The following is a 21680-nucleotide window of genomic DNA, read 5'->3' as shown; positions in this document are numbered from 1 at the left end:
AATCATTATTCTCATGTTCCAAATTAGATACGTGTTTGAAAATTGACGGCGCCTTCGAATTGCGGATGCTGTAAATGTTTGCTTTGTGTTATTCATTCTTTTAAGAGTTCGATTGGCGTCTAGGAATTATCGCTATCCGCTACAGATGCGGATTTGAGAATATTCATCGAAATAAATTCAACTTTCTTTTAGTTATGTATTTAAAACAGGTAATTTGTAATTATATGATGACGTAAGACACGGTAAATTGAAAACGAGGTCTTAATTTTTGCACAGAAAATCTGAAAAGTCTTAAGGTCGAGATATGAAGATCGATTTATTAATAATACTAATAACAGGGAAGTTTTTTCGGTCTTAATTAACTGGGTAAAAGGTTTTGGTAGATGTTTGAATAGGTGTCATTCTTTGTTGGTCATGAAAAATTCATATTTTTTGGATTGGGTTAGGTACTATCCAAAGTACTTTGAAAAAACATTTTTTACGCACAATTTAAAGATATAAATAGAAGAATTTATGGTTTTTGGATTTTTCGTGGTCAAAAACTTTGATATTCAAACTTGGATCTGACTTCAATTTTAAATACGCCAGGAAAATGATCAAAATTAAAGAAAAATTATTAAAAGCATGATTTTTTCCATTATTTATGACCAAAAATAGTTCTAAACATTTACCAAAAGATTCGACATATCTGCTGCCATATGACAGGTTTCACGACACTTTTTTTCCTCTTCCAACTACAGGTTCGAGGATTGAGTGGCATCAATCATTGCCAGGTACTCTACAATTTCATTCCTTTCAAGTTATTTATATCTAGGTATACAACAGCAGCTCTATAGCTCATTGAGTGCCTATTTTGTCCAGGTCCTTTGCAATTTTATTGCCTTTAAGTTCTATTCATTCAGATATACAAAGCATCTCTAAAGATAATAGAGCGCCTATTTTGACCAGGTTTTTTGCAAGTTTAATGCCTTTAAGGTTTATTTTTCAAGGTATACACAGCAGCTCTAGACTTCATTGAGCGCCTATTTTGGCTAGGCCCTCTACAATTTAATTGCTTCTAAGTTATTTATATCTAGGTATAAAAACCAGCTCTACAGCTCATTGAGTGCCTATTTTGTCCAAGTCCTTTGCATCTTTATTGCCTATAAGTTCTCTTTTTCAAGGTATACAGAGCAGCTCTACAGCTCATTGAGTACTTATTTTGTCCAGATTCTTTGCAAATTTGTTGCCTTCAAGTTCTATTCATCCATGTGTACAGAGCATCTCTAAAGCTCATTGAGTGCCTATTTTGTCCAGGTCCTATGCAATTTTAATGCCTTTAATTTCTATTTTTTAAGGTATACGGAGCAGCTCTACAGTTTATTGAGCGCCTATTTTGTCCAGGTCTTATGCAATTTCATTGCCTTCAAGTTCTATAGCTCTACAACAGCTCTCTGCAATTTTGTTGCCATCAAGTTCTATATATTCTGAGTAGCTCTGTAGCTTTTCGAGTGTCTTGCGCCATTCGAGAATAAGCTTTGATTTAATTGTCATATTTTGTTAAGTCTTGTTTATACAGATATGAATATTATTTCAATTATTATCAATTGCAGTACTCTTTACCAAGTTTTTCGTTCAGAAGTTAAGTTTCATGTTAAAATTGTGATAATAATTGTTGTAATACAAACAATCTTATCTTTTCAAAAGCATAAGTATTTTAGAAATGAGTCACGTATCGGTTTTCCTAGCATGACTCATAAAAATGAAACTAACACCTGAATGTTTGATGTTTACTTATTTCCTTAAACATGGAATGCTTCATTTGTAATCAATAATCAACATTTGAGGCTGATTACTTGACAAAATGCTACCATATAGCTACCCAGAATACCATAACGACCTTGTAACTTCAGTATCCCGCGCAGGTGAATAACCTGGGTATGAAATATCTCCAAGCGTCAAATTTCCTCTATTGAAACGGTTAAACCAACGCTTATCATCTGTGTCGTTCTCTCTAATTACAAATATTTTCCTAAACGTACCACGCCATCCATAAACAATGATTGAAAGAAAGAAAACTAATTTTTACAGAAATAGAGAGTTCACATATGAAAACCGAAATTACGTTCGAGAAACTCGAACACCATCATTGGATAGTAAGCTCTGAGTGCATCTTTAACAATTGTATTAGGAATATTTGAACCTACATTTAAAGAAATAAATTCGTCAAGAATTTTGATATTCGGGGTAGAAATGCCGCACCAGCTACGAAATCAAAGCTCAAACATCGAACAAGATTGAGTGGAGAAACTTATTCAATCATGAAAAAGCGATTAGAACCTGTTATTAAGGCCAGGGGAGGGAACACTAAATATTCGTTTTCATTATTTTGACGAATTTAAGCTTGTAATTTCTTTACTGTTGTTTATAACCCATTTTCATTGTTTAAGATTCCTTTTCGTTTGATATACCTTCTTTACCGTAATAAAACTGAAACTAATGGATGATATCAGAAAAAGAATGAAAGGTACAGATTTTGCGCTAAAAATTTTGACCGCCAGCGTGCAACTTGAGTCAATTTCCTTGCTCATGAGTGTAGTTAAAAAATGTATCAAAAGTAGTAACATTTGCAGACCGGAGCGAAGGAAAATGAAATAGCTAATAAACTTCATGAAACCCGAACTCTCCTGTGGTATCAGCTATAGCTACAATGGAAAAAGCACTGGAAAAGAGAGTAGATAGAAGCAAAACCAATTATTGGGACAATCTACAGAGGTTGAGACAGGCAAAGACTTTTCTGAGAAAACATAACCAGAGTAGATGTGCCGAATGTATCGACCTAAGCCAGAACAATCTATTGGGGCACTGTAGCCTCAACAAACACCTGAAGACGCTAGACCTAGCAGATAATGTAGATTTTGTTGCACCTCTATCCACATTCAACACGAAAATATCTGGCAATTAAAGGCATCCCAAATTATAGATTTTTAAAAAAGAATGGGATTGATGGATCATCAGCTGTAAACACTGGGTTCTCTTAAGAAGACTCAAAAGATCCATCTGCAGAATCTTTATTATACTCAAAGTATGGGTTTAGTGCAGCACAAAATACTTATCAAAATCGAAAAAGGGAGAAAACGAATAACGATAATTGTATGCATCGAATTCAATGATCTTTATGTTGAGATACAAATTGCACTTACCTGAAAAAACGACATACGTTCTTTAAAAGACGGTATTCCTTGGTTTCTTCTTCTTGTTGTGTATTTATATTCGTAAACCTTATTACTACGATTCATTTCGTTAATTATCAAACACTTATTATTATTTCAAAGTTTTTTTTTTCACTAAAACTTCACTAGTGTCTACATGCTTTTACGAGTAGTTTGACGACTGAGAGCTGAGAACGTCAAAAGACTTCATACCTGTTTGTAGACATTACTTTATCTTATCTCCTACGTTTACATTGCAGATTAGTTTTAAGTAGGTAGTACTGACATCTTAGAGCAGTATTCTATGGAATTTGCAATAAAACGTAGTAATAAAACGGTCCTTTTTTGTTTATTACATAGTTTCGAATTGTATTGTTAGAATTGTTGGGAATCGATAAACAAAAATTCCACTTTCAGTTACCTCCGAAACGGCAGGTAAAAATTTAATTCCCAGTTGACAGGAAGTACAAGAAAGTCCTTCTACTATTAGGCAAATATCCATCAATATTAATTTTGTATAGGGTCTTATTTGGTTTTGGAATACTTGAAAAAAAAGTTTTTAGTTTAGGATCGGAAATCTATGTCTTTTAATATTTTATCGTCCCCAAACACAGAGAACAAATACCCTTATTTATAATATTATGCACACAACCGGTCAAAAGTTTTTACCCACCTCAAAATCCATTCTTTAAATCTTTCGTATTGTCAAGTGAAGGTCAAAACGTTGTCGATGGATGCGACAAGTTAAAACTTGCAAGTATCGGCTGATTTGTTCATTATTCTTTAACTGCGAATTATATCTTCTTATTCTTATATCATCGCTGTTTATGATTGTAGTTTAGTCCCTGTAAGAACATGCTGCGATTTATACTTTTTGAACCAAGGCATATTTTTGTGAAGTTCACATAAATTTAGGTTTTAAAATTGGTAAAACCAAGGAACTATCGGTTGCAACTCGTGTTTTAATCGCAAGTCTTCGTAGTCTAGGCAAAAGTAACCGTGCCATTGCCGCTGAATTAAAATAACCGTAGACTATAACGTGACAACATGGCGATAGAAAACGTTCAGGGCGGCCTCAAAAAACCACAACCGCTTAAGGTAACGTCTTGTATTGAACTGTAAATGTGATGGAAGACTCACGGGCCCAGAGATAGCAGCTAAGATCAATGAATTCAGCGATCTGCCTTCCAAGAACTTTTACAGTGAAAAGGAGATTGCGAGGAGCTGGCCTATCTGGAAGGGTGGCAGTTAAGAATCTTTTAATAGTGGGATGGAGTGTTCTGGAGTGATAAGTCAAAGTTTCAGGTTTTTGGGTACAAGAGAAGACCGGATGTTATTTCCATGTGTAATTTCCGCTATAAAACACGGCGAAGGCTCGGTGATGGATTGGGAATGTTTTACAGGAAATGCAACTAAAGACCCTATAAAAAATGAAGGGATTTTGGAGAAAGAAGGCTATAAAAATGTTAGGCAACGATCTCAAGCATTTCTCGAAGCTTCGCAAAGAATATTTAAAAGAATTGAGAAAGAAGAATGTATTGAGCAATTATTTGGCCCGACCTCAACCCGATTGAGTTGCTGTGGAACAAATTGGACAGGAAAGTCAGAAAGCAGTATCCTATTTCCACTTCACGTCTTTGGAATAACCTGAAAAACGTATGGAACCAAATAGGCGACGATTATTTCTCAAAATTGTTATAGAGAGTGCCAAAATTGTGCACCGAAGTAATAAAAGGAAAATGGGATGAATAGTTTTTATTTGTTGTATATCACGCAAACTATAGGGTGGGTAAAAACTTTGACCTGTGGCGTACGTCAAACAATGAATGATCCAATTTTCCAGGTGCATATTCTATTTACTCATTCTATTATTAACTTCGTTACATGCTGGTATGTTTGTAAATTCCTTTAAATTAGTGTGGGCGATTTATTTCTTTTTTTTTTTACTATAAATTCCTCTGGAGATGCTAAAGATGCATCAATAATGTTTATGTTAGTACTACGATGTATGTTATGCAGTTATTTATAGAATAGTGTCTAATCTAGAGTCTCAACCAGGTCAGAAAACAATAATTATACTTACAATTGGTTGTAATCAACTTGAATAAATAGCAAGTGTTTCTATGTATACAGGATGTGTCACAAAAAAGTTAGAATATAGACAAAAAAATGTCCAAAACGTTTCTAATGTTGTGTAAATTATTTACAGCATCCTAGGTAATATCGTAAACTGTTTAACACTATGAGGTTACCTTTTAAGGTTCTAAAATCGAATAATAGGTGGCTTCCATATATATTTGTTAACATTATTTGTTTTTGCGAAGCCAGTAGCAATTTAGAAACTGACTAAGTAAGTTGACGTTCAAGAGAAGCAAGCGTCACATATAATCAATTTTTTGATACATATTCATACAATTCATACTGTTTTAGTTTGTTAAAGAAACCTAGGAAAAGTTATATAAACATTATCTTGTAAGCGCTCTGTCTCATGCGATTATATTCGAGTGGAACTTACGATCGCGTAAACTGATCATAAATTATGTATCGACAATTTTTACGAGCGGTTTTTGTAGTTTTAAACGTGTTACCTTGAAGGAGATCCAACTACAACGCCACAGTCAATAAAATTCCCGCTACAATTTTAAATTCGAACACATTTTCATCGAAACGAACACGCACAATGCACAACGCTTATCGAAATCAATCATCAAAGTAACCAGCAAGCCATGACTGACATAAAAATCAGACAATCGTGTTTTATTCTCACAAGGCCACTAAATCCCACGTAGTCTGCCGCCCAATCTAATATATCCTGTGAATTAAAGAACGGCGAGAGGATTGTTACACCTGGAATGTCCTGCAAGGACGAAAACTACGAAAATGTAGTTTGCGTGTTTCCGCTTGTTCTACGGAGTGGATTTTTGGTCGAGGAATATCAAAATAGATTCTATGATTGAGAATTACCCTGACAAGTATATATATATATATACACTGCTGAACATAAAATTGGACTAATATTATAGTCCCTGTTTGGTCCGATCATATTACTTCCTTCATTTGTTACATTTTTCATTGTATATTTTATCTAATATTTTATTACTCATTCCTGTGAAAAAAGTAAAGAATTTCAAAATCAAATGTCAAACAAAAGGTGACCCATATAATTTTCTCAAAACCTATAAGAGTTATCAAAAAACTTTAATCACGAAAGTTCCTCGTTTTCAAAGAAATTTTTAGATTATTGACTTTTGGATTATACAGGGAATCCCAATTCTTCAGTATCGACATCAACTTTGGAATTTTAAATGGAACACCTTATATTTTATTACGTTTTTTGATTTAGTGGTAAAAACAAAGGTAACTTTCATAAGACCGATATATTTTATTTCCGCACGGCTTAGGAAATATTTGAATATGTATTGGAAAATCCTTAATTTTGGAAAATTCTGCAAAATGAGGTTAACTGGCATCGTTTGCAAAATGAATTTTTAAACACAAAATTTAGTTGGGTTATGTGTTTCATTTGAAATTCCAAAGTTAATGTTGATACTGCTGAAGAATTGGGACACCCTATATGTACAGGTTTTGAGAAAAGTATATGGTCACCTTATGTTTGACACCCTGTACATTTCTGTTCATTGAAATAGCATACAAGTCTTGGGACAGATTTTAGCAATTTTTTAAACCAAATTTTATTAATATTTGTTGCCATGTTTGAAAAAACAATTTCGCAAGCTTTTATTTAGTGTCACCTGTCTGTGTATGTATGTGTGTTATCAAATCTAAAGTGGTAAACAGAATGAACGCGCTGTAGTCGTTCATAAATGTCAAAGATACTTCAACTTTCTACTTTTTTCACGCTGAACGTCAAAAACATAACCTCACTTCTCTTGTGTAGTTGCAGATACCTGTAAAATGACTTCTCTAGGTTTTCTTATTGAATGTTTTGTTGAGTCTTTGCGTAGTCGTTCATAAATGTCAAAGATACTTCAATTTTCTACTTTTTTCACGCTGAACGTCAAAACATAACCTCACTTTTGTGTAGTTGCAGATACCTGTAAAATGACTTCTCTAGGTTTTCTTATCGAATGTTTTGTTGAGTCTCTGTTCTATAAGTTCAAAAATTGATTATATAAACCCCAATTAATTTTTCTATGATTCTATGTTAAATAAAATTGACTGTAGATATTTTTATACAAATTGAGGGATCGGTCTCATTCATCAACGACGTGTCAAAGGACGCTTTGTATAAATTTCTGTACGCATTTCATACAGTAAAGTAAGTATATAATACATTGTAAAAAATTCAAAATCGTTGATAACTGTTCAAATTTCTTTATATACATGCACTTTTACGGTTATGTTTATTAACGAACCAGCGTCATGTTCGCGTTCATTCTGTAAAGCTTTAAATTTGGGGTGCAAAGATACGCCCCGCGGGCCGCTTCCGGCTCCTGTGCCGTATCAATAAGGCCCGCGATCGCAATGTGTCAAAGAAAGAAGAATAATGTTTTTTAGAACTAGTATACGAATGTTTATAAGTAATTTCAAGACAAGCGAGAGAGAGAAAGACAGTACCGCAATTCTCAGCAGCGAGCAAGTTATAACAATTCAGTTCATCTCTTTTTTATTTTCAATCTGGCCCACCTACGAATTCAAAATTTAATATATGGCCCTCTGCAAAATTGAGTTTGACACCTCTGGTTTAGAGAACTTAAGATGTCCATTTTGATTGACATCTACTTTTAGCACTTTCCTTCACTTCTATCAAAGGCTATCTCCAAAACTATAGAACATAAATGAATTTTCTTATCTTTATTTATAATTTCTCACTCAATTGTCTAATTCTAAATATCAAGTTATTTGAGTTTTTTCCTTTTTTAAAGCCATATTGTGAGTCCTCTAAAATAATTTTTACATGACTTAAATGGTTTTTCATCTGTGAAGACAATTCGTTTCCAAAACTCCAGATCACGATACACATAATTAAGTGCAAACACAAATCTCGATAGCTTGCACTCAATGCTTTCCCAGCACTTGCATCCGAATCCGAAGGTTTGATTCGTCTACATGCCGTAGGACGGGATCCTGGAAAGTTGCATATGCAGCACTAGTAGCCGGTTTATATAGACGTTCTCTTAAAAAAATGATCAATGCAACATCTTGTGCGTCATTTGAAATTTCACTTCCTCCAGACCCAAGGTACCGTCTTGTTCCTGTTGTGATTCTGATTAAATGAACACCATATTAGTATCGGAACGTACTAGATTCTATTTCGGACAGGCACTTGTCAACTGTCAACTTTTCTTATGTCATGTCATCAAGTTGTGATTCTAATTTCTTATATTTTTTGTATTATAGCTATTCTACTTGTAAAGTCTTAAATAAAGACCCAATAACCTCTGCATTTTATTAAATACAAACCCTTTAAGACCTAGATGAGTTGCCAGTTTTCTGATCTTCCATATTTGTACACTTTGTATAAATCCCTGGCGATTTTACGCGTTTTTATCGAACGCCACGAACGTGTAACCTCAAAATATTTAGTTTGAAAAAGTTTCCAAGCTCTCTGAAGGCCGTACTGTAATAATATTTTTATATATACCTATTAATGTTAAATGAAAAAAATATGTAAACACGAGATGCATCATTAGTTTTCGTTGAAACCAGTTTGAATTTATTACTATTCCTTGATTTTTTAGAATATACATGACTTCATTCGTCATATCGCCGGATTGTTGGGTAAATCGAAGAAATTATTATTAGGTCAAGTACATTATGATGTAGACGTACATGCATTGTTATAATTTGCACAAATTTAGTTCAAAAACAATTATGTAACTTAAATAACAAAATATATGACCAGTTTTTTTTATACAAATACGATTGAGGTCGAATACAAGGTGATCATGAATGAATATAAAAATATTGATAATTAAAAATGTATATTTAATATATTCTATCAATTTCCTATTAGGCCAGGTACCAGACGATTTTCCGTGAAATTTTGATAATCAAGGTCGATTTTTTTGAAAATTGGTATGAACGTAGTATTTATAATTTTCTTCAAAATCTACCCTGTGCCGAAAGATACTTTTTCCCCTTTCTTCGAGATGAAAATGCATTTCATCAAAATAATCTCGTAGGTCTATAGATTGACAAGCAACTTTTACTCCACAAAGGTTTTTTCTAAAGTTGGTATTTTTAGAATTTTCATTGAAATAATGATTATTTTTACCGTATTTCAAGAATCGGTTGAAAAGTTTTCACTTTATCAGCAAAATCATCAAGAACAAAAATGTAGCTTATTAAAAATCAAATATATTCGTTTTTTTGGGGCCTCTATAAATTCAATAATAACTTGTTATTGTCCGTTGCTGTTTTGAGGGAACCTCGAAATTGAAAACCCTTCAAATTACTTTAAATTGGTGAAATTTTTGGAAAAAAGTCAAGAGATCTTTTTCAAAGCACATAGAAAAACCTTTAAAATGAGCACTGTCAAAAGTTTTTTGCTTAAAAGTTGACTGATTTATAGCAAAAATAAGGTTTCTTTTTTTTTCCCTTTCAAAAAAATGTAATAATGATACCCTCGCCATTACCACCCTAATTAGAATTAATCGTAATCCACTTGCAATTAACTTCATCTATATATTATTGATATGATCCATGTGATTGATCGGTTTTAAATGCTTATTTTAAAAAAATAATCGATTAAATCGAACACTGCATTTCCATAATCTTGAAAAACAAATGAATTTTTCTCAAATAAACCAAAAACTATTAATGTTATGAGAAAATGTTTCAAATATTAATTATAGGGTTTTTATTGCCAAAAATTTTGAGCTATTTTAAATCTATGTATCATAGAAATTGGAAGAGATATATTAGTTCCAAGTTTGTTTTCGCGTACACAAATGTGGCTTTGAGCTGCACGCGTTTCGAAATCGGGGGTTGAAAATTTGAAGTACTTGAAATTCCTTACAAAATACTTTTTTAAAAAAGTTTCTATATTAAAAATTGATCGAGTTATTGTCGAAAAACCGACTGCTTTTTTTTCAAACTTTCGGAGCACGAATTTTGGAGCATTGGAAATAGAGAAACTTGGAGGGTACAATCGAGCAACAGCTGGCACGACAAAAAAATTTATTGATTTTAAAAATATTTTTCTTTTTTCAATATTTCTGTAAAAAAAATTTAACTGCAATTTTGGTTATTGAAGGTGGGTTTCATTATGAAATATTTAAAAGTAATAAAAATTCTTAAAAATACTGACGAAATATTCTCATTCAATATAAATACACTTTTGAATAATTTTTAATTATAAAACCGTCGTTGAAATTATATTTCAACTTTTCATATGATTAGGGGATGATTTTGAGGTATTGCATGAATCTGATTGATCATAAACGGGGGGTAAATAGAGCTTAAATCCCAATTTTTATACAAATCAACGTTGATTAACAAAAGTCCACAGTTTCAACATACCGCTGATTCCTGGCCTATATGGTAAATGTGAAAATATGGACGTTTTGATCATAAAGAATACGAAAAAAAGGAGCAGAGAGTACTACTGAACAAAGTAGAGTTTCTTTGTTACCGAGAACTTCATTTTTATCACTTATTTTTACAGTTTTTTGTTTGAAATGCGAGCCGCAACTTTACTTTCATTTCATTTTTGTGTAGAATTAAAAGATCTACAACTTTGATCTCAAGTTTTTTCCCAGCTCCAATCATTTTTCTAAATTTCATAAAAAAACTTTTCTTATTAGTTTTTCTTCACCCCTCCCTAACTTTGTGAATATCAATAATATTAAAAACTTCAGGAGACCTTTTTTTGTAAAATTCAAAGGTCTACAACTTTGATTCCAAATTTTTTGTGTTTTTTTTTAAATTCTGAGAAGGAAAAACTCATTTTTAATAATTTTCACTCCTCCCTAGCTTGGTATATTTCAGTGATATCGAAAAACTTTTTTTATTAATTTTTTCTTATTAATTTTTCTCACCCCTATCCAATATATGATTCCAAAAAATGTATCTATTTCGGATATTTCAAATTAACATAAATTGAACATTTAGAAACGTTTCCTGAAGGACAAAATATTTAAAATAAAATAAGAAAACGTTAAGAATCTATAACACCCACATTTATGGGCCAGTCTTTTGTTCGTTATATTTTTCGATTTCTAAACTTCAATAAATGGAAAATAAACAGTTAAATAAATTATCTATCGAACTAACCAGCTTCTATATCAACGGTCATTCAGTTCTATTCTGAAAAAAACCTGTCTGTGACTCACCACAAGCATCAAACTGTTTTGATATGATAACTTAAAAATAGACATAAAAGTATTTAATAATTTCATAATATTCTAAAAATATGATTAAGCATATTCTTTATTAACAAATAATTTTGATATTACAAAAATTCGCTTGTCTCTAATAGTTTCTTCTAGAAGTCAAAATTTGTAAAAATCACATAGAATGAAATTTTCTTCTATAGTTTTTCTCCACTACATACTTGTACGTTTTGATTCGGGCGGGTATGTTCCACTGGGTTAAAATTGACGTGGAGACAGACACATTCCTTTCTATCATCGCTAGGGTTACTAGCTTAAGCAATGGACAAGCTGCTTAACGTGCCCTATCGCTCAAAAATACCATTCCCTACTTCTTCAAATATCTTCTTCATGTCCTCTAAATCGACTTAGTGAATTATGTATATTATTTTTTTACATATTTTGAATTAAGATTATTCTGAATAACTAGTTTACAAGGTTAAACAAAGTTAACTGTAATGCATTTACGTGGAAAACGTCAAGGAATACCTACACGCAAACACCTTATTTGTTGCATCTTCATTTTTTTATTTGCTTTGTTAAAATATTAAATTAACACTTTCTCCATACTTGGTGAAACGAGTATTTCGCGGCGAATCCAACCAACAATAAATTTAAATAAAAAGTGGGCGTTATGATACTTTTTTTTTACTTAGAAACGGACTCAATCGAAACCAGACGGGACAGGTCCAAGTATAACTAATGTAATTTTGTTGTTAAACGACTTCAGATGACGGTTATGGAATATTAAGTTTTTAAACACTCACTATAAACTACAAGTTAAGAAAGCACAAATACTTACCTGAAAAATGTAATGCAGTATTAATATAAATTTATAATAGAAGGTTTTGCACACATATTTCTTTTGTTTATTAAGAAAATACATGTATTAGTAGAAAATATTGATGATGTAGTTATAAACTCATTTCAAATAGTTCTATAACGTATTAAACAGGTAGCAAATTTCATTAAAATTCCTCTAAAACTATTGAATGTTAGCTAAGCTCGAGATTTTCTTAGAAATATCAAAAATAGTGTCAATTTCAATATAAATAATCTGAAAGTTGTCTAAATCCTTCAAAATACAAGTTCTACTCAAAATAGGCGTTTAGGTTTTCGTCTAATGTTAATCTCTTTACTGTGAATGAAACTTTCAGATTAAGTACCTCGCTGGAGGCCATGTTTTAGCCGTGGAGATCACAGAAGTATGAGATGGAAAAGCTCTCTCATTTTTTTCCTATGCTACTTTAGCTGTTTCTACCCTGATGCCTAAAACGATCTCCATATCAATTTTGGTCGATGAAACTGCCTGAGCAGGTTAACCCTTTGCAATAAGATCTAGGAGATGTTCACGCATTTCTTCAGTCAGTATACGGCAAACGTGTTCTTTTGACATGTCTACAGCCTCTTCTATTTCTCTAATAATTCAACGGTCACCCAATTCCATTTGGTGAATTTTTTCGATGATATTGATAACCCAATCACGATCCGAATCTTTGGATTCGGATCTTGGATCTTGGAAAGTTATAAAGAATACGTTCGGAAACTGAATGAGGTTCCAAACGATACCAATAGGTAGTCATGAAGTTTCTATACTATACATGGTGTTCCATTCTGAATTATACTTCGGAATTATTTTTTTGGAGATATCTTGAAGGCTTGGTATATGCAATACCGGTAAATACAAGGAACGAAATGATCGATAGAATAAACTTCCATTGTGACGCTATAAGGCAGAATCTTGAAATGCTCTTCCAAGTTCGAAAAAATATCCTTCGAAGACTCTGAAACTGTCTAGAAGTGCAAGGTTCCCACTTAGAACATTCAGATAGTAATGTAGAACTATTTAATCCGTCAAAGACACTAAATGGACATACGTAATCATCCATTAAAAATTCATAATGTTCGAATGTATAATTTAGAAAATATACTTAAATATAAGCTCTGATTTGGCAGCTTTGAAGGCCTATAAATCAGAAATGAAGGGTCATATAAGAAAATTTGTTTTATTTCACAGCGTTATTTTCACCTCACTGCCGAATTTGTTGCGTCAAGTTTCAGAACACCCTGTATAATACAAAATTAAATGTGAAATAGTTACTAAAAATATTTCATTTGGTAATATAGGTAATCAAGATTTGAGTTTCTACTATCTGTGACTCTAAAAGATTAAATAGCAGTCGCTAGACTAATACAATTCGTTTAACTTTAAAATTCATCTTTCCAATTGATTTAATATTTAAGATTTAGCCTTTTGCATGTGTGTAAGTTTTTTTTATTTCTTCTGCAATTGTAAAATAACTACCGTATATAAAGGTTGATTCTATACATTTAAAAATTAAATCCCAATAAAGGAGTTGTTATGATTACGTACATGACTCAATATAAATACAAGAGACCGTCCTAATTTTATATTTTTCTGCAAATATTGATGTAGGAAACCTAGAAATTAACTAAGAGGTTCTATGACCTAAACCCACCTGGCGTCTATCTCGTGTTACTTTAAATGGAAAGAATGCTGAATAGACGCTATATTAAATGCAATTATAAGCAGATTTCGTATAAAAAAAAGGCAAAAGCAATTGGCACAAGCCGCAACAATATTGTCGTATCAAATTCAACTTGGGTTAGCACATGGTTAAATTACCACAATCGAGATAACATTGATGCTGTTAATGCGTATTTACATTCTTTTGGAGTCGGTAAACTTTCTGATATTTATTTATCTGAGTTCTAGAAGATGTCCTCTACAAAATAAAAGCAATAGAAAATTAATAAACGCTTTCAGTTAATGAAACTAATAAGATTGAAAAAAGCAATCAGGCCTGTTGGCTTGAACCTTTAAAAATCGCTGAGCAAATTGTGAGGCTTGCTCAAGTATTTGGTCTGCAATTTCTTTAAGCTACATTACGAATCGTCTGTAATGGCTGTCGAAAAACAAGTCATCAATCTGCTTAACTAAAGCAGTTAATTGGTACGTCAAGATTAAACATCTTTTATATAGATTTCTTTTTACTACATCAAGGCTCTAACTTTAACAACTACTATAAGCAAGAAACTACATTTTTTTCGAGTCGCATTTAGTTTTACATCCCTTTTCAAAGTGGGAGTTGAAGCTATACAACTTCTAACCCCAATTTTGATTTAGTTCATAGCGAATCCACATTTAAACTTGATAATAAACCTGTCGAAGAAAACGATGAAGAGAATTATACAGTTTGGCAATTACAGAAGTGAATGTCGAGAAACGTAAGAGAGGCACAAAGTTAAAATGAGAAAGTATTCGGATGACAAAGAGGGTAATATGCGCTTGGTATGAATTAGTACGGTAAATAATCAAAATACTAAATTCTGTACCCCAGAATAAAATATATATTAAGTAATCATCACTTAGATTTGTTATGTGCATGTGAAGAATGAATTTACGAGGATGTATTGATATCTAGTTAGCCTAGACCAGTTCCAAGCATAAACAAAATATTGCGTTACCATAGAAACGAACAATAACTTATTAGAAGTGTTAGTGTAAAGTTTGACGTCATAAAAGTAAACTAGAGTTACACGATAAATTAAAAGAAAAAAGATGTCCACCCAAAATTGTGAAAATCGAAAAATTGGAGTATCGAACCATCATCAAGTATCTATTTAAAAGGGTTAAGAGGTAAGCTGATTTACGAAGATATGCTTAATACTCTTGGTGATTAATGTCCTTCGTATGCGACCGCGAAAAATTGAACTGCAAGCTTCAAAAGAGGTAAATTTTCCATTGAAGATGATGACCGATCAGGAAGGCCAGTTTCTGTGTCAGTTCCCGAAAATATCGGTGCAGTTCATGACATGATTTTATCAGGTAGAAGATCAGTGCTCGATTTGAAAACGATGTAGACTTCTTAAACCGAATTGTTACTATGGATGAGACTTGGGTACATTTCTACGATCCAGAAGCAAAGCAAAGCAACAATCGATGGAATGGCGACATTCGGATTTTCCAAGACCTAAGAAGTTTCGTGTCCAAAAATCTGCTGGAAAAGTTCTTGCTTTGGGATTTCCATGAAGTAATTATGATTGATTTTTTGGATAAGGGTAGGAAAATAACTGGAGATTACTATTCGATATTACTGACCACTCTACGGGAGAAAAAATTAAAGAGAAAAGAGGCGGAAAGCTATCCAAAGGTGTTTTGTTTTTGCAGGACAACGCCCCTGCACACAAATCTCATGTTGCCTTGCAAAAAATTCGTGATTTAGGGTTTGAATTACTAGAACACCCTCCTTATTCACCAGATTTGGCTCCGTCCGACTATCATCTCTTTCCTCAACTGAAAAAATGAGGTCTAGAGACGTTGCAGGTTCGCTGCAATAAATGTATCCAATTAAGAGGAGAATATGTTGAGTAATAAAATATTTAAAATTTTGTTTGGTTCTGTAGTAGGCTAATAATTTTTCAATATATCCTCGTACGTTTCATCCATTTATATATTATAGCCCGATTTTCTTCGCGAATTTTTTTTATATTTATTAAAAAATTCAATCTTTTTTGTCTGATTTCAGATTTCTCCATTAAAAGTTTTCTATTTGTTTTAGTTTTCCTCTACCGAAATCACATGCTATGCATAATTTTTCTTAAACTTTCCCTTGAACCTGTATAGCCATATTAATCGTGAAATATTTTATGTATCTTGCACAAAATTGGTACTTTTATGGGTCACTTGATAATTCAAAATATATCTTCTTAGAACATTTTTATCACAATTATCCAAGCCTGTTTTGGGTTTTGATATTTTTCTTTTTATGTTTAGAGTAGAAAACGATGAAGATTTCCCATTTTTTATTTGCCTCATCTCCTTTTAGATATATGAAATCGTATGCTCAATGACACATGTGGCAATAGCAACACGATCTTGAAGTTTTTGAATGTCCTTTATATGTTTATTTTCTGATGCTTCCTGGCGCATAAAATAAATTATACTTGCCAAAATTTCTCGACTCTGTCCAGTCAAAACTTTTCTTTTTAAGAATAATATCTTTTGCACCAATAAATATTTTTCTCGTCTCAGTAAAAACAATGAAAGTACTGCTCTTCACTATCTAACAGACACCATAAAACTGACAATAGTAGTCAAGTATAGCTGCTTGAAGGACCGTACTAATCCCTACTACCATTAACGCGCATTGACGGACGTGGTTAGTTCACATTCATTCCTGTATTTGCCAAAGTGAACATTAGAAGACAAGCAAATTAGGGTTGGTGTTGGGCAGTTGGGGAGACAATGGGTGTTTTTACAGTACTATGGTCGTTTTTGTAAGAAACGCCAAAATTGTTCTAGTTAATTTACGCAAAAATCTCTCGTCCTTGAACTAAACATTACTCCATACATTTGTCCAATGTTGGTGTTCTCTAGTGAAATGCTTATCTTAGTACATGATGTGCTTTTGGGAACCTTCATTGGCACGTAAGAATTAGAAACAATTTAATTACACAGTCTTCTAACTGTTCTTTCACTTCCCATGACATTATAGAATTCTTTTAAGCGATATCTGGTCTGAACTTTATTTCTTAAAGTCCACGAAACGGTCATATTCCATTTCTAAAAACGTAGTATTGTTTTTTACACTAATTAATTGTAAATCTTATTTCACGACTGGGCTATTTCTAACCATCCCCCATATAAGTCGTTGGACTGTTTATACAAACAAATATCATTCCGCACAAAAGTAATCGTATATACTATAACACTTTTCTGTCATCGTACAATATTTCTGTTATCGTATATGGGAGATTTGTATTTTCAAAATAACATTGGCGCCTAATGGTCTAGACAACTCAACGATCGAATTTCGACTGTGTGCATTTGAATTGTCCTTTCCCATGTTTCTTTTTTAATTATAGTAACCGTGATTTGCGTAGAACCACAAAATATTAATGATAAGTTGATGTTTTAACCAAATTATAATTTATAATTAAAACTGATAACACCACAACATCGTAAATAACTTTATATGAGGTGTATACAAAATTTTGAAAATGTATGATCGTATAAAACACGACAATGAGATAAGTAAATATCTTCAAACTACCACTACACAGTTAGCTATCGAACATTATCAAAATATGCTAAAAAATCGGATCCTTACTGGTATTCAAGTCCAACAAGAACTTAGAGAAACCCGAGGAGTCGCTCGACAGTCAGAAGAAGACTTAAGACAGCTAACCTTGAGCGAAAAAGTCCAGCTACTGGTCCCAAATTAACCCCAGCCAACCGAACCAGCTTGTCTACGTTTTCCGAGTTGGTTCTTATTGAAACTCAAAATTGAAACTACTTATCACATTTTTAGGGGGATATCTTCTTTTATTGTAAGAAATTGATTATGCGATGTATGTTGATGTTTTTTTAAATTATACGGAAGCTAGACGATAATAAATCGGATATAGAGGGTACGTGCTGGAATGTTCTAGTTTATTTTTTCAATAAAATAAATGATCTTAACTATACAGATTTATAGGGACTATATTTTCATCATTTACCCAATTGCAATAAATATAAATGTTGTGAAAATAAACTGAAATATCCCGCTTGAATTTACCAACTTGTGTAAATATTATTCGCGAAAATTTCATATCGATGCGAAATTCGCTGAATATTACGTCAAATTACTATATTTAAACTCAGGTGAAAATTCACTTTGTTTTATTTGAATGAAAGTCACATGGGAGTAGGAAAGACACCGCAGAATAATGAAACAGCAGATGAAATTGAAATTAAATTACAAAAATAACGATAATTCGAGGAACGTTCTCCCAATGTCGTGACCATAGTTTTTTGACATTCCAAAAGTATAATTCTCATACCTTGCGAGCATAACTGTTCAGATACTCTCACTTCGTTTTTTTAATTTAAATTTCCTCATGTACTTTGAACACTTTCTTTGTTTATCCAATGCTATATGTTGTGTGATTTAGCCAGAGTTAAATTTTGGCCCTTTTGAAGATCCCACTGAGAACTTGCGGCTCGTGAGCCACATGCGGATCTTTGGAAATGTGACTTTGCAGTTCCATACGCAAAGATTATTGATTTTATAAAAAAAAAAGATTTGAAAATCGTTTTGTACTTGTTCTTGCTTTTTTTCGCCTTTGACGACACACGTCAAGGATTGCTTCATACGTGCATCTGAAAATCTGTTTTGAGATTTCGAAAACAACCCAGGGATCTTGAAAAAGATCAAAGATTTGCCATTACCCGCTAAAACAATACAATATAGAAAGGCTAAATCACTTATCCAGCTTATCACTTGTTATAGATGCGACATTAAAGATGCCGCAAAGGTTGCTCTTGTGGATAGATATATCTCTTTCCAAAGTCCAAAAGAAAAGCTTGTAGGATTGCTACAGCTCTCGAGATAAACTAGAGAAAAGATTTAGCGAATGCCGAACAAAAATTTCTTGAAGACAATGGGATAATTTAAATAAAATCTTTCCAATAGCAACTTATAGAGCCAGACGTATGAAGAGAAAGAATCAAGGGGCAACAACGATTAGTGAAAAACACTACATACATATGGATAAATAGAGATTTTTTCTTATGAATAAAAAATTATTTTTTTGTAGCAAAATTTCATGGCTCTAAAAGCTTGTTTAAATTTTAATTTTTGGCTCTCCTGGCTCAAAAGGTTGCCGATCGCGGTCCTAGTAGTCCTCGAGCCCTCGACCCATTTTTTTGATGATGACCAACAAGCTGGAAATTTGTTAATCGCTTGTTTAGGTCAAGACCGACAACTTTTTCCTATGCGAAAAACATCGATTTGGCGCCATTCGCCCCGTAGAGGGCGGTAAACATGTAATTTGGGCGAGTTACCAATAATTAATTACCAACTGGTTGATATTTATTTTAAACGGGAGATTATTCATTATTATGACCTCAAAGAAATTTGTCCGACAAAAATGACGCGCAATTTCCCCTGTCCGACAGGGTAATTATGTCAGTTTACCACGCTTATATTAATGGATAACCAGCAAGCTGATTTTTTGAGAATTCGAAGGTTAATAAATTGAAAAAGCATATACTCATGTCCGACACTTGGAACCTGTGTTTTTAACAACCAATACATCACTGATTACCAACAGGCTGATTTTTTTTACTTCATAACAACATATGAAATCTATAAAGTTCATTGGCAGACAAAAATCACTGGGCAAACTATTTAGATAATTAAAAAACACAATTGCTTTTTTGTCCAGTATAATGGACAAACTGTATCTTCATTTTTGGCTTTTTCTCTTTATCTACTTATTTTAAAACAGCTGAATGTGAATACATTCTTATTTTCAATAATAACTAAAACTGAAAATGATAAAATTAAGCATTTTTAGCTTTCTTAGCTCAGTTTTTGGTTCGACGAATTCAGGGTTAACTTGTGCAAAATTCGCTCCACGGGAGCAAGATCAATGTCACACCCTCGGAGCTTCTAGATGACCCTAGGGAGTAAAGTTCAACTTTACTCCCTGGGGACGTAATAGTAGTATGAAATTGCAAAATAAATAGATGCAATCGAGAGTTGAGAAAATTTTACCCTTATTTCATGTACCTTTCAGCTTCTTTAAAGTATATAGATCGGGAAAAAATTAACAAAAAAAATGAATTTGTATGTTCTTTGTGTCGGATTACGTTTATGCCGCAATATTTCTGTCGGTCAAAGTGATATTCAGTCAGAAAATATGTTTTTCTTATAAACCCTCCCGTTGTCTGACGGTTAGTAATCAGTGATGCATTGGTTGTTAAAAACGTAGATTTCAAGTGTCGGACTCCCTTTATGGCGCGCGCTATACGTCGGACAACATCAGTATATGCTTTTTTAATTTATTAATCTTCGAATTCTCAAAAAATCAGCTTTCTGGTTATCCATTAATATAAACGTGGTAAACTGACATAATTACCCTGTCGGACAGGGGAAATTGCGCGTCATTTTTGTCGGACAAATTTCTTTGAGGTAATAATAATGAATAATCTCCCGTTTAAAATAAATATCAACCAGTTGGTAATTAATTATTGGTAACTCGCCCAAATTACATGTTTACCGCCCTCTACGGGGAGAATGGCGCAAAATCGAGGTTTTTCGCAAAGGAAAAAGTTGTCGGTCTTGACCTAAACAAGCGATTAACAAATTTCCAGCTTGTTGGTCATCATCAAAAAAATGGGTCGAGGGCCCGAGAACTTTAGTGGCATTGCGTAAATTCATCTAGAGTTTATTATTATGAAAGTTAATGTTTAACTTTGGACTGAATATTATCAATACTATACAATCAATTTTCACGAATAAAACTGTATATTCTTTGATAATTTATTTGATATTGAACGTACACTTCACTAATGTGGTTGTAGGTTCAGAGGAATAACAAAGAACTACATACTTCGACGATAGTTATAAACAAAGAAACTATGGGAAACACAAACAAAGAAATTAACTTGTTTTATCTGACTAATGGTTAGTAAACAAAATGTTTATGTTAGCAAACTTTCTCGTAATATTTTATATGTTATTGGGTATTAAAGTTTACCTACAAATTATATATTCATTGGTAACATTACGAAATTGCGTTTAGTTGGCAAAAACAAATGCAATTTCAGCAACGATACCTATGTATATATCTATATATTAATGTATTCAATTTTTTTTATCAGAAGGTATATTCCTCGTAAAGAAAAAAATCATTATCGCATTCCCAAATTGATGAAAAATGCGTTTGTTATAGATACATTCACTTATAATACAGGGTGCGGCAGCATAACTTCCTTTTTTAAAAAGTTCGCCATTTAGTCGGTAGATGTCGTAACGGAGTGCTAGTGGTCTCGTTCGAGAGGGGGGACTATAAAGTTTTGTCCCGGCACAGTTCAGTCGCCATCATGCGTTGGAACAGTGAGGAGCGTGCGTTTGCCGTTGAGGTTTACTTTTCGAGCGGATGTTCTGTGATCGCAACCCAGCGCGCCTTTCGGAATCGCTTTAATTTAGCCCCCTTGGCCCCTGTCCCGGACCGGAAATCAATTGTTACGTGGGTCACTACGTTCAGACAAACTGCAAGTGTGACAAGACGAAGAACTGGAGTCCCTCGGCCCATTAGATCACCTGAGAACATTGAGTTAGTTAGAACTTCAGTGTTG

At 33.0% G+C, this 21680-nt stretch overlaps 1 protein-coding gene across 13 annotated transcripts in view; it reads right to left on the bottom strand.

Annotated features, from left to right (window-relative positions):
- LOC130893438 (NAD(+) hydrolase sarm1) overlaps positions 1 to 21680 on the bottom strand; it is a 91175-nt gene that overhangs the window by 37232 nt on the left and 32263 nt on the right. Inside the window, exon 1 of one of the 13 annotated variants that reach the window (XM_057799563.1) lies at positions 5780 to 5926. The exons of 9 other annotated variants lie outside the window; for them this stretch is intronic. Coding sequence is in view for 2 of the 4 variants with exons in the window: in XM_057799559.1 (XP_057655542.1) it covers positions 3183 to 3278 (96 nt within the window). In the remaining 2 variants the exon portion in view is untranslated. Of the gene's footprint in view, positions 1 to 3182; positions 3425 to 5779; positions 5927 to 21680 lie in introns of those variants that run through there. 3 more of the 13 variants (XM_057799557.1, XM_057799559.1, XM_057799550.1) reach the window with 3 other exon arrangements.

Source organism: Diorhabda carinulata, chromosome 4 (genome assembly GCF_026250575.1).
Source record: "Diorhabda carinulata isolate Delta chromosome 4, icDioCari1.1, whole genome shotgun sequence".
NCBI classification, from domain to species: domain Eukaryota; kingdom Metazoa; phylum Arthropoda; class Insecta; order Coleoptera; family Chrysomelidae; genus Diorhabda; species Diorhabda carinulata.
This window is presented reverse-complemented; position numbering and strand designations above follow the sequence as displayed.